Raw genomic sequence first — 13945 nt, 5'->3', positions numbered from 1 at the left:
ATATTCAAAAGTTATGACCAAGGTTAATGTTCAAATTAATGTTTTGGTAAAAGTGGGTCAAACTCCAAGGTCAAGTTCTAGAGGCAGGGTTCTCATTTAGTGCCGGCAACTGGCGATTTTGCTGTCTACTTATACACTGGCGCCGGTCATTTCACTTCCAAAAATCAGAAAAGAAAATATGTGCTTCAGAGGAGATTTTGGTTATCCCGTTTGTCTTTTTCTTGTAGTGAATAAAAAACATAAACACATAAAAATCATTGTTATTTGACTCTTTCTTTGTAAGATTAACTGCCTAATGTACTGAATTTTTTTCTACGTCTGAAAACTCCCACTCAAAGATGCTAGGTCCAGGCGGAAAATAAGAGGCGTAATTTGGAGTCCAATTTTCCTCCTCAACTCCGCCCAGCTGAGTTTGTCATTATCCAGGTGAAAATTTAGAGGCGGACTTCATCTCTGTTCCATCTACTTTCCAGGCGGATTCCGCCTAAATTGTTCATACCGGCTGGCATATTCTCAAAACTAGACTGATTCCTTAAATAAGCGCTACACACTTCCACGCTAAATATGTTGTATTTATGATTTCTTAGGGGTTTCCTGAATTAGAGCATCAATGTCTGCGCCAAAGTAGCTAAAATATGATGCCGGGGTGCTTCTTTAAATAGTGTATATTCTACAGTATACATGTATAAACTTGGAGCTTCTCAGCAGCAAAAAGATTTAAAATTGTGAAAAAATGACTGGAATTGTAATCTGACCTCAACATCAACCAGAAAAAAACCTGCATGTATCAATCTTGTAGTGACTTGGGAAAATAACTGTGCTGTGTATACTGATCAAGTTTTCTTGTTGTTATTTAGATGGAGCTTCGACGATCTTCGAGGATTCGGCGTCGCCCTGCCTGGCACGCCGACTACGTGATGGACTTCCCGGTAAGTATTATAACACACAATCTACATTTCTTAGTTGATAAGACTAGTACAAGAAAAAAAATCTGAGGTTCTTGTCTACATTTTTATCGTGCTGTCATTAAATGATTATGATTCCATTTTTCTGTCTTCATTGACTTTCAGTTCATTATCTCCACAATTGTTACGCACATTTACCTCAAATTTGACATATGGATACGTCATAGGAATATGTATACACATGTACCCAGTCAAGTTTGAATTTGGTCATGATCCGTTGAGTTTTGCCAGAGTTATACCTCTTAAACTAAAAAAATATGAGAAATTTCAGTTTCCACTCTATCTTAGTACAGTTTTAAAGGATTTATGTATAGGGTGGTATTTTACCAGAATATTCAGGTCAAATTGCTGTCTGTCGGTCGGTCCATTTCGTTTCCGTTCATTTTCTTCACAACCATTGCACATACTAAAATGAAATTTGGTATACAGGTATATCAGATAAATATCTAGGTCAAAATCTGTTGTGGATATGATCGCCCAATTTTTAGCTCACCTCAACGAAGTTGGGGGGAGCTTATGTGATACCCTCGGCGTCGGTGTCGGCGTCGGCGTCCCGGGTTAAGGTTAAATTTTTTGGAGCAGTTTTCTTTTTAAGTACTTCTATGTCCTATATTGATTAGAGTACATGCATGGAAGATGTTACTAGTGTGTTTCATTGTACCAGTCAAAGTTTCAGATGCTGCAATTTTAGTAAACTAAAGGAATGACCAGGTTAATGATTTTGGTGCAGGTTAAAATTTTTGGTGCAGTTTTTGGTGTAGGTCTCATTTCTGAGTAACTATAAGCCCTATGTGTGACCAAACTTACATGGATGGTACATCTTAGGATGCATACTACCAGACTTGCTACGGATGCTGAATCTGACCTACATTTTCCGGTTGAGTGAACAGGTTAAAGTTTTTGGTGCAGGTTTCATTTCAAAGATACTATGAGCCCTATAATGACCAAACTTGCATGGATGGTACATCTTAGGATGCATTCTACTAGACTTGCTTCGGATGCTGAATCTGACCTACATTTTCTGGTTGAGTGAACAGGTTAAAGTTTTTGGTGCAGGTTTCATTTCCAAGTTACTATGAGACATATAATGACCAAACTTGCATGGATGGTACATCTTAGGATGCATATTACAAGACTTGCTTCGGATGCTGAATCTGACCTACATTTTCCGGTTGAGTGAACAGGTTAAAATTTTTGGTGCAGGTTTCATTTCCAAGTTACTATGAACCCTGTAATGACTAAACTTGCATGGATGGTATATCTGAGGATGCATACTACCAGACTTGCTTCAGATGCTGAATCTGACCAACATTTTCTGGATTAGTGAAAAGGTTAGTTCTTTATACAGGTTTCAATTCCAAGTAACTTTGAGCTTTATGTTGACTAAACTTGCATGGATGATACATTTTAGGATGCACGCTAATGGACTTGCTTCAGTTGCTGAATTCGACATACATTTTCCAGATAATAGACCTCGTAAAAGTTATGGGTGCAGGTCTATCACCAAGAAACTATAAGGCTTATATAAACCAGTTGCACAAATGATACATCAAGGGATGAAAACTCTCAATCTTGCTTCAGATGCTGGATTTTAATTACATTTTCATGATGAAGAACTAGTTTTAAGTTTTTATATAGGTCTATTCCAAAGTATCAAAATTGCTTAAATTTTGCATTTTTTGGATGTACACTTTTTGTTGGTTAATTGTGTGACTTTGCCTTACTTAAAGACAACATTCGTTGAGGTGAGCTCTGCAATCTCTGATTACCTATGTTTGACAGAGTTGTGACCCTTGGACTTAGAAAAATTTTAACTATTTACAGTTTCCGTTCGTTTTCTTTAGAGAGGTTGCACACATTGAAATGGAATTTGGTATACAGATTAGTCAGATGAATATCTAGGTCAAGTTCTATTTTGGGTATGATCACACCATTTTTAGCTCTGCTAGTCAGAGATCAGAAGAGCTTATGCGATGGTAAGGTGTCCGTTGTCCGTCTGTCTGTCTGTCTGTCTGTCCGTCTGTCTGTAAACAGTTTTTCAAAAAGCTGCTTCTCCTACAGTTTTGATCTGATTTCAATATAACTTGACACTCAAGTAGACTACACTATAGTGATGGGGAATCGGAAAAACATCAGAATCGATTATCGGTAATAATCGGCTGGGCATAATCGATTAATAATCGATTATAATCGAAATTTTGAACTTTAATAAAATTAATATAGAAAAGTTGAAACTTATTCAGATTTCTGTCAGACTTTTACAAAAAAAAACATTTACTTACATAAAATATTCAAAAATGTTAATTGAAATTTCTTTTATAAAAAGTGGAAAATAATATTTTGTTTACTTTAAACAATATAGGACTATATAAGACTATTGAAACAGAATGGGAATTTATTTAATTTTTTTTTTTTATAAAGTCCATGCAATGGATATTTTACTGATATTAGTCCCACCTTTCATTTAATACATGTATATTTTTCTTAAAATTAGTTTTGATTAGTTAAAATAATAAAATTGCAAGTCTTAAAAGTAATCATCCAGAAGTTAGACTTGTATTTATGATAATAATTGCGTTTAAAGATTGACTAGACTAATTATGTTTTCCTTTGTATAGTAAAACCTTGCAATATTAGCGTTTCCTGGTATTAGTCTAACCCCATATTTAATCATGGCGGTAAAAGTATCAACAAGACACAGAATCCTTCCATGTTTTCAACGTTCATCACTACTTTTATGCTCTTTGCACTTGGATTTGGTAATAAAATTAAAGTATGACAAGCGATGTCGGCGACATTTATTTTATAATCGATTAGTAGCATCGAAGAGCTTCTAACGACCGACAATCGATTTTCGGCGACAATCGTTCCATCACTACTATACTAAGATGCATAAAATGGTGCATCAGTTTTTGATTTCAATGAACAGTGTTGCCATACTTACTAAAAATTGAATTTTCTGTGAAATTGCTTTAAAACGCTACTCCTTCTACAGTTTTGATCTGATTTCAATATTACTTGGCACACAAGTAGACTACATTCCTTTAAAATGCTACTTCTTCTACAGTTTTGGTCTGATTTCAGTATATCTTGGCACACAAGTAGACTACAAAATGATACATAAAATAATGCATCGGTTTTTTATTTCGATGAACAGTGTTGCCATTATTGCTAAAAATATAAATGTCAGTGAAATTCCTTGAAAATGCTATTCTTTCTACAGTTTTGGTCTGATGGCAATGACTTCTTTTCTCATCCTTTTTTATAAGTACAAACCAGTAGAGCTACAGTCTCGACAGAGACTTCTGGTTGACAGAGTTATGCCCCTGGACTAGAAGAATTCCAATTATTTGCAGTTTCCGTTCATTATAACCCCCCCGCAAACGAAGTTTGGGGGGTATATAGGAATCACCTTGTCTGTCTGTCCATTCGTTTTTCTGTCTGTGCAAACGTATCAGGTCCGTATCTTTCTTACAGAGGGACATTAGAATCTACCACTCCACACAAGGATTGCCCATGACCCAAGGGTGTGTCATGACCTTGACCCTAGGTCATTTAGAGAAGTTCAAGGTCACTGGAGGAAAAATTTCATGTGTGTGATACATATCTTTATTATGGAAAAACTTGCTTCTGAAAAACCCAGCAGGGGTATTTTGTCCCGTTTGGACAGTTCTAGTTTTCTTTGAAGAGGATGCACATTATACAGATTAGTCAGATAAATATCTAGGTCAAGTTTTATTTTGGGTATGATCGCACCATTTTTGACAGAGTTATGCCCCTTGAATTTAGAAAAATTCCAATTATATGCAGTTTCCATTCATTTTTTTTGAGAGGTTGCACATATTGAAATGGAATTTAGTATACAGACTAGACAGATAAATATCTAGGTCAAGTTCAGTTTTGGGCATGATAGCACCATTTTTGAAAGAGTTATGCCCTATGGAATTAGCAAAAATTCCAATTATTTTCAGTTTCTGTTCATTTTTTTTGAGAGGTTGCACATATTGAAATGGAATTTAGTATACAGATTTATCAGATAAATAACTAGGTCATGTTCTCTTTGGGGTATGATCAAACCATTTTTGATAATTATGCCTTTTTTGGACTTGGAAAAATTCCTATTTGGGAGGAGGGGGCATAAGTGTTTAACAATTAAGTGACATATCTTGTTTTTTTTATGTTAACTGTTAAAGTTTCACATTTGATTTAAATGTCTTCTATTTTTAGCTCAGCTGAGCTGAAGACTCATTAGTGAGCTTTTCTGATCACATTTTGTTTGGCATCTGTTTGTCTGTCCGTCTGTAAACTTTTCACATTTTTGATTCCTTCTCAACAAACACTAGGCCAATTTTAACCAAACTAACTACAAAGTACCCTTTTGTGAAGGAAATTCAAGTTTGTTCAATAGAAGGGCTCTCTTACAAGGGGAGATAATTGGGAATTACTGAAGAAGGATATGGAGATAACGAACAGTATATCAAAGTCCATAAAGCAATACAAAATAGGAGCAGAACAAACACGGACCTCCGAAACATCAGAGGTGGGATCAGGTGCCATGGAGAAGTGAGCATCCCCTGCTGACCGGTCACACCCGCCGTGTGCTCCTTGTCATGATCAAGTAATAACGAAAAAATCCGTTGACAAATCAGTGTATAAATATTTGACTCAATGATGAATTGTATTTGCTGACAAGGTCATTGTATCGACTGTAAAACTTACGAAATGATGACTTTAAAGGAGTCTGCTGATATTCTTGTTTAATCAACTTGCTTGTCAATAATTTTCTTTGTTTTAGAAATTGTTCATATGTAGAGCATGCTCTTGCATATCAAATTAACTGAGATATATATACTCCGTATGCAGGTGATGAAGGTATATTGCTGCATAAGCAAGGGAAGTTGACTATAGAAAAGTTTAAGTCATCACATTTATCATATTAAAAAAATGGCATTTTTAAAAAAATCTTCTTTTCAAGAATAACTTGTCCAGGAAAGATAAAACTCATATGAAAGCATCATAAAGAAGTGTAGATTCATTTTCAATTCATGACCTCAAGGGGGGGGGGGGTAGCAATTAAATGAATGGTGCCAGCTCATATTTGATCCCGGGCCTATAAGTTAATGAATTCTACCCGTTTGCTTTTTACACTTTGCAACCAGTAATATTACTTGATTTGAGAGAGTTCCATCAAATATCTGAATTTTAATTTATGAAAAAATTTACATGTCCAGCTGGGCGTCAATACCTGCAAATCTGTTTGCCCACGACAAAATTTTTGCATCTCGGGTGGTCGGGTGCATGGTTATTTCAAACACTCATCATAATTTAATGGAAGCAACCTCAGGTAATGTTGATTGAAGTTGGTTTATATCATGACCCCAGAGGGTTAGGGTGGCCACAATGGAAGATTAAAGTATAACAAAGGACTATGTAGGAAAAATCTTTTTCTCAAGAACAGAAAAGCCATGATTTTAAGTCAAATTGACATGGAGGCATCCTCAGGTATAGTTTTAAATCAAATTGGTTTAAATGAGGGCCCAGAGGGGGTAGGGCTGGTTACAAGGTGCAGGTCAAGTTTTTGCAAATGAATAAACAGGAAAATAAAATTCTCAAGAACAGCTAAATCATTTGATACTGTTCGTGTACAAAAACTGGTGCATTCAAAATATAGCGGATTCACTGGGTATGGAGTTGTTGATGTAATTATAATCATGAATTAACGCCACACATATCCGTTCCATGTATGGTATTAATAATGATTTCTTTGTGGTATCTATATATTAATGTACTGCTTTTAAAAATATGAAGCCGGCTTTTTGAAGTACACAAACAGTAGAGCTGCATGATGCTCTTATAGCGACCCACTGTATTAAGCGACTTACTGTCACATGTGACCGTAAAAATCCCCCCCAACGTGTTTTCCAATATATTTTACCTGTATTAAATGACCACCTGTCTAACGCCACCAACGACCATGATTTTCCTGACCATTTTTAGTAATTTCAAGTAATTTTACCTGAATTTAACGACTTCAAAATTTCCGATTCCTACTTTCAATTGCTGTCGAGCATGCCTTGTTTTTGGTTCAAAACAACTACAGACAGGTTTTTATTTCATTGAATAATTATATAATGCAAGTTTTACGAATAAAACTACATTTAAAATTGATTTTTTTTTTCTTACGTTTTGATATTTATCGAATAAACATTAAAATCTAAACCATAAATATCACGTATTTTCTGGCCAGTGATCGGGCGCCATTTTTAAATTAGACGTTCGAGGTTGATCCCGATATCATTTCATGCTATAAGGGCCAAATGGATATTCAGCTATAAAACCTGCTTATTTAACTTTAATTTAACAAGTAACTAAATCATAGATGTTTATTTAAGTGCATTGTATCATCAATGGGTATGTAAACACATGCTAGCTAGCACCCATACCATGTGATAATTGAAGTGATTTAAATATACCTGGTCACAAACAGGCAATTAGACACGGTAGGTCAGTAATGAAAAAAAAATTAATTAGGTTAAATAAATATTGCAGTCATAAAGATAATCATGATATATAGTTTTTATTTTAAGTAATATGCAAAACATACGCAAACTTATCAAGGAAAAAAAAAAACCTTTGCAGCTTTTTTATACTGTATGAAAAAATATTTATATTTTCATATGTTCACAATATTACCCAATATTTAAATGACTCATGTGCAGATCAAGAAAGTTTTATTTCTTAACAGGACAATTGTAAAAGCATTTTAGACTTGAGCAGTACCTATTTAAAAGTGTAAATAAACATAAGGTTTTATAAAATACATTCAACATACACCAGGGACCTATATACTATAGGTCCTTGCATACACACATGATATTTCAACGTTGTAAAAATTATTTGAACACTGCGGAAAATAAGCAACCTGTACTAAGAGACCGGCCACCTGTCATATGTGACCTTTTTTCCTTTCTCTGTTGGAAGGTCTCTTAATACAGGTTTGACTGTATATTGATATGGCAGCATCATCAAATGGTTTAAAATTTAAGCCCCCTCCCCCCTCCACATAAACTTTTCAATACTGAACTGATTGCTTCTTTATCTGGCCAACCTACCTAATGTGTTCAGGTGAGCAATGCGACCTATGAACCTTTTGTTAGTACATTTTTTGGTTATTTAAAGAAATTTTTCAAGATATTTCTATGAGTTTACTAGATTCTGTAATTTTATGAATGAAGTGAAATGATTTTCAGTGACATCAAATGGTGTTAGCAATTATGACTGGAAGGTTACTATTAATTCCTATTATCTCCCATTCCTATTAATTAATTACCGTATATCAGGATTTTTCTGCGTGTATCCAATTTCCGCTTTGTTCGCAACGAGTTCTGAATCGCGGAAAATAAAACAGCATAAATTTAATACAAAGTTTTCTTCTTGTAGTTGAATTATTTCATAATGCTTATATTGTATAGCGGGATCAGGGGACAAGCGCAAGATACCGGTAATAGGTATAAGCCCGTATTGTTTGATTTCTAATTGACAAGCCAGCTAATTATATGGATCATGTTTCTTGCGAGAAGCTATTAAAACTAATTATACCTGAGTTGCTAGTCAGTTTGGAACAGTAAATGAACTATAATTGTTTAAATCTTTAAAAATAAAATAATATCTGTGCACAGTGGATTTGAGAGTTAGTACGCAACACAGGTGTGTAATCAGCCGAGCGGGTCTTCCGAAATTGTCGAGGTGAAGGTCGATAGATCTATTTCTCACCCGTATGAAGCTTAATAACTTTACATTTTACATCCAATTCCTTCATATATAGGCTTAAACAATTGCTAATATCAAAATCACTGGGACTTTGAAATAGTGAAAATTTGATTCGCGTAAATTTAATATACTGAATTAGGTTCTGGTTCGCGGAAAAAACTTGACGCGGAAAAAAACTGATATACGGTAAATTTGTGAGAAAGACTAAACGTGAATCAAAACTACTCATCTCTTGACCAACCGTCCATTCGCAAATTATTATCTCGCGATTTGACATTGAAGAGCCCATTCACGATAATAAGAACTCTTGAAAAATAAGGAATCTACAGTAATACGGATTTAAGATAAATTTCGGCGCTTTAAAAAATAAAAGTGGATATTTGGAATCTATGTTTGCCCATGGAGGGCTACAAAATATAGACAAACTTGACACTTTTGCCTATGAGCAGTGAGGGATTTTTTTATAGCACCTGATTATCTTTGGGAATTCAGTTTTTATCTTCTTATCAGAAAGAGAAGTCCCAAAGTCCCACAGTGTGTTTAAACCATCAAGGTATATACAGATTTGGTTTTCCAGCACTTTTGTGATGTTCTTTTTTTTTCTTTTAGGTTCGGAAGTCCATCAGGCAGCAGAGGGTGGGGGCTGGAGATGCTCTCCAGCAGACAGAGGAGATGGCACTGCCTTCTTCCCAGCCTGTGATGGATCTTCCTGAGGAGGAGCTTGAACAAACTGAAGAGGTGGCATCGCCATCTTGTCAGTCTGTGATAGCTCACCCTCAGGAGGATCCTGTACAGGATGAGGGGATTGCAGCGCCAGCTCCCAAGCCTGTGATTGATCTTCCCGAGATGGAGCTTGAACAAACAGAGGGGATGGCAGTGCCATCCTCTCAGTTTGTAATAGCTCCCTCTCAGAAAGATCATGGTCTTGCATGGGCCTGGGAGATGGTTTTGTCATCTCCTCTGGCTGCTGGAGGTCATCCGTCCTGGCTTCCATTTCGATGCTGGCCTCCACTGGAAGTGATTCCCCAGGATCAGCCACCACCAGAGGGTAAATCAGTAAGTCAGGTCAGTCAGTCAGATAGAATGGCACCTTTCTCCTGTTTGGAGTGGATAGTAAGAATGGCAACTTTCTCCTGTCTGGAGTGGATAGTAAGAATGGCGACTTTCTCCTGTTTGGAGTGGATAGTAAGAATGGCGACTTTCTCCTGTCTGGAGTGGATAGTAAGAATGGCAACTTTCTCCTGTTTGGAGTGGATGGTAAAGAATGGCAACTTTCTCCTGTCTGGAGTGGATAGTAAGAATGGCAACTTTCTCCTGTCTGGAGTGGATAGTAAGAATGGCGACTTCTCCTGTTTGGAGTGGATAGTAAGAATGGCGACTTTCTCCTGTCTGGAGTGGATAGCAAGAATGGCGACTTTCTCCTGTTTGGAGTGGATGGTAAAGAATGGCAACTTTCTCCTGTCTGGAGTGGATGGTAAAGAATGGCGACTTTCTCCTGTCTGGAGTGGATGATGAAGAATGGCGACTTTCTCCTGTTTGGAGTGGATGATTGGAGTGGATGGTAAAGAATGGCGACTTTCTCCTGTTTGGAGTGGATGGTAAAGAATGGCAACTTTCTCCTGTTTGGAGTGGATAGTAAGAATGGCAACTTTCAGTCCAGTAAGTCCAGTCAGGTCAGTCCAGTTAGAGAATAGGTTCCCAGCCTAATAGGGGCTTGTTGTAAGAGGCGACAAAATTTTCCACTAAATAGGTGTATCGTTAAAGATTTTCCTAAATTAAACAACTTCAGTTTAAGTTTTATTCTTATATTTGCTATGTTTATATCATACACGTTATGCACACACCACTATTTAAACATAGCATTCATAAGAATATATTGCCGTAGCTCTCTTAAAATTAAATAATAAAAATAAAATTAATAAATGAATATTTAAATCTTGAATTGCATAGAGTAGTGTTTTTCGGTACAACTAAAACAGCATTATGTTAGCTTTAAATAGAAAAAGAAACAAAATTTTATGTTATTGATTATTAATATTAAAAATAATGAAGCTTAAATGATAAAAAAATAAATAAAGGATTCAAATGTTCTTCAATTTTATAAAGTTCTTTAAAACTTTCCAGTAAAGAAGGTTTGGGTTAGTGGGAGGTCTGTTTAGTTACCTTGGTCCTTTTTGATTGGTTAAACCCCCTGGTGGATCGGGGGCTTTAGAGAATAGGTTCCCAGCCTAATAGGGGCTTGTCGTAAGAGGCGACAAAATTTTCCACTAAATAGGGGTATTGTTAAAGATTTTCCTAACACTATTTTAAACAACTTCAGTTTAAGTGTTATTCTTATGTTTGCTATGTTTTTATTTTATACATGTTATACACACACCACTATTTAAACATAGCATTCATAAGAATATATCGCCTTAGCAGTCTTAAAACATGTTAAAGTAAATAATGAAAATAAAATGAATAAAAAATGAATAAAATCTTGACCTGCGTAGAGTCGTGTTTTCTGTACAACTGAAACATCGTTATGTTAGCTTTAAATAGAAAAGAAACAAATTTTTATTAGTTACTGTTTTTTGATAAAATAATGAAACTTAAGTGATAAAAAAATAAATCAAAGTTTAAAAAGTTTTTCAATTTTATAAAGTTCTTTAAAACTTTCCATTAAAGAAGGGTTTGGGTTAATGGGATGTTTGTTTAGTTACCTTGGTCCTTTTTGATTGGTTAAACCCCCTGGTGGATCGGGGGCTTTAGAGAATAGGTTCCCAGCCTAATAGGGGCTTGTCGTAAGAGGCGACTAAATGTTTCACTAAATAGGGGTATTGTTAAAGATTTTCTTAACACTAATATAAACAGCTTCAATTTAAGTATTATTCTTATGTCTGCTTTGTTTTTATATTGTACATGTTGTACACACACACCACTATTTAAACATAGCATTCATAGGAATATATATCGCCTTAGCTCTCTAAAAACTAAGTAATACAAATTTTAAAAATAAATATAAATGAAATCTAGGCTTCCGTTGAGTTGTGTTTTCTGTACACCTAAAATAGCATAGTGTTAGCTGGAGTGGATGGTAAAGAATGGCGACTTTCTCCTGTTTGGAGTGGATAGTAAGAATGGCGACTTTCTCCTGTTTGGAGTGGATAGTAAGAATGGCAACTTTCTCCTGTTTGGAGTGGATAGTAAGAATGGCGACTTTCTCCTGTCTGGAGTGGATGGTAAAGAATGGCGACTTTCTCCTGTTTGGAGTGGATAGTAAAGAATGGCGACTTTCTCCTGTCTGGAGTGGATAGTAAAGAATGGCGACTTTCTCCTGTTTGGAGTGGATGGTAAAGAATGGCGACTTTCTCCTGTTGGAGTGGATGGTAAAGAATGGCGACTAAGAATGGCGACTTTCTCCTGTTTGGAGTGGATGGTAAAGAATGGCGACTTTCTCCTGTTGGAGTGGATGGTAAAGAATGGCAACTTTCTCCTGTTTGGAGTGGATAGTAAGAATGGCAACTTTCTCCTGTTTGGAGTGGATAGTAAAGAATGGCGACTTTCTCCTGTTTGGAGTGGATAGTAAGAATGGCGACTTTCTCCTGTTTGGAGTGGATAGTAAGAATGGCGACTTTCTCCTGTTTGGAGTGGATGGTAAGAATGGCGACTTTCTCCTGTTTGGAGTGGATGGTTAGAATGGCAACTTTCTCCTGTTTGGAGTGGATGGTAAGGAATGATGACTTTTTCCTGTCTGGAGTGGATGGTAAAGAATGGTAACTTTCTCCTGTCTGGAGTGGATGGTAAAGAATGGCGACTTTCTCCTGTTTGGAGTGGATAGTAAGAATGGTGACTTTCTCCTGCTTGGAGTGGATGGTAAGAATGGCGACTTTCTCCTGTTTGGAGTGGATGGTTAAGAATGGTAACTATCTCCTGTCTGGAGTGGATGGTAAAGAATGGCGACTTCTCCTGTCTGGAGTGGATGGTAAAGAATGGCGACTTCTCCTGTTTGGAGTGGATAGTAAGAATGGCGACTTCTCCTGTTTGGAGTGGATAGTAAGAATGGCGACTTTCTCCTGTTTGGAGTGGATAGTAAGAATGGCAACTTTCTCCGGTTTGGAGTGGATAGTAAGAATTGCGACTTTCTCCTGTCTGGAGTGGATAGTAAAGAATGTCGGCCTACTCCTATTAGGAGTTGATGGTAAGAATGGTGACTTTCTCCTATCTGGAGTTCATGGTAAGAAAGGCCACTTTCTCCTGTGTGGAATGGATGGTAAAGAATGGCGACTTACTCCTGTCTTAAGTAGAATGACAAATTTCTATACATAATTTTGTTTAATTTATTTTTGTCATGTATAGATTATTCATTAAAGATGTTTAAGATAAGTAAAGTATTCCTTTTTTGATGCATGATAATTTATTTTTCAGTTTCCTCTTTATTTAAAGTTCATTGTTTAAAAAGTTTCCTCTGCGTACTATGTCTGTCACAGCAGTCTCACCTCAGCTGGAGTCAGAAGTAAGTGATTTTTTTGTCACTTCAGTATTTATACATGATTGGTGGTGGGTGTTCTTTTTGTTTAGCTCACCTCAACCAAGTTTAAGTGTTTACATGATACTTGCGACATCATAGATAAAATTTAGCTGTCGATGTTCGATAACCTTCCGTTACATGGGATCTTGGTGTTTAAGTCTCATCCGGAATCGCGTGTTGATTTTCACTTGGTGCGTTGAGAATGGACAGTCACTTCACCTTTGATTACATCTTAACTTTGACCCGGCGCAGCGAACGTGAATTGTACTTACTGTATGAACTGTCTTACTGTATGATCCATCTACTGTGTTTAATTTCACTATTTCCGTACTGTGAATTACTTAACGATTACATGTGTTGAGGTGAGAAAGGTAATCTTTGATTACCTATTTATTTTTTTCATATAAAAATATACAAAAAACCAAATTAAAAAAACACACATATATAAAATATATAGAGATAACGAATTCAAGCAAAAAGGTTAATCCAGTATAAATCAGAAGCATAGCAAAGACTTCTAAAACATTAGATATGATGGGGATCAGAATCCATGGAGGAGTAAGCATCCCCTTAAAAGGGATGGAGGATGAGAATTAGTCATTGATGTAATAAAGATTGATAAGGAAGAGGATAAGAATTAGTCATTGATGTAATAAATAAGACTAAGGACAAGGAAAAGAAATAGTCATTGACATAATTA

General features: G+C 36.1%; 1 protein-coding gene across 1 annotated transcript; it reads left to right on the top strand.

The window, feature by feature from the left end:
• Positions 1 to 733: 733 nt before the first annotated feature.
• LOC134240082 (uncharacterized) lies at positions 734 to 10247 on the top strand. Its single transcript, XM_062722189.1, has 3 exons — positions 734 to 745; positions 858 to 929; positions 9345 to 10247. The coding sequence occupies exons 1-3, from the start codon at positions 734 to 736 to the stop codon at positions 10245 to 10247; spliced, it is 987 nt and encodes a 328-aa protein (XP_062578173.1).
• Positions 10248 to 13945: the final 3698 nt, after the last annotated feature.

The sequence above is a fragment of the Saccostrea cucullata genome, unplaced genomic scaffold (genome assembly GCF_032062105.1).
Source record: "Saccostrea cucullata isolate Sc308-1 unplaced genomic scaffold, CSIRO_AGI_Scuc_v1 ctg1049, whole genome shotgun sequence".
NCBI classification, from domain to species: domain Eukaryota; kingdom Metazoa; phylum Mollusca; class Bivalvia; order Ostreida; family Ostreidae; genus Saccostrea; species Saccostrea cuccullata.
The sequence above is the reverse complement of the archived record's forward strand: the minus strand, read 5'-3'. Positions and strand labels throughout refer to the sequence as shown.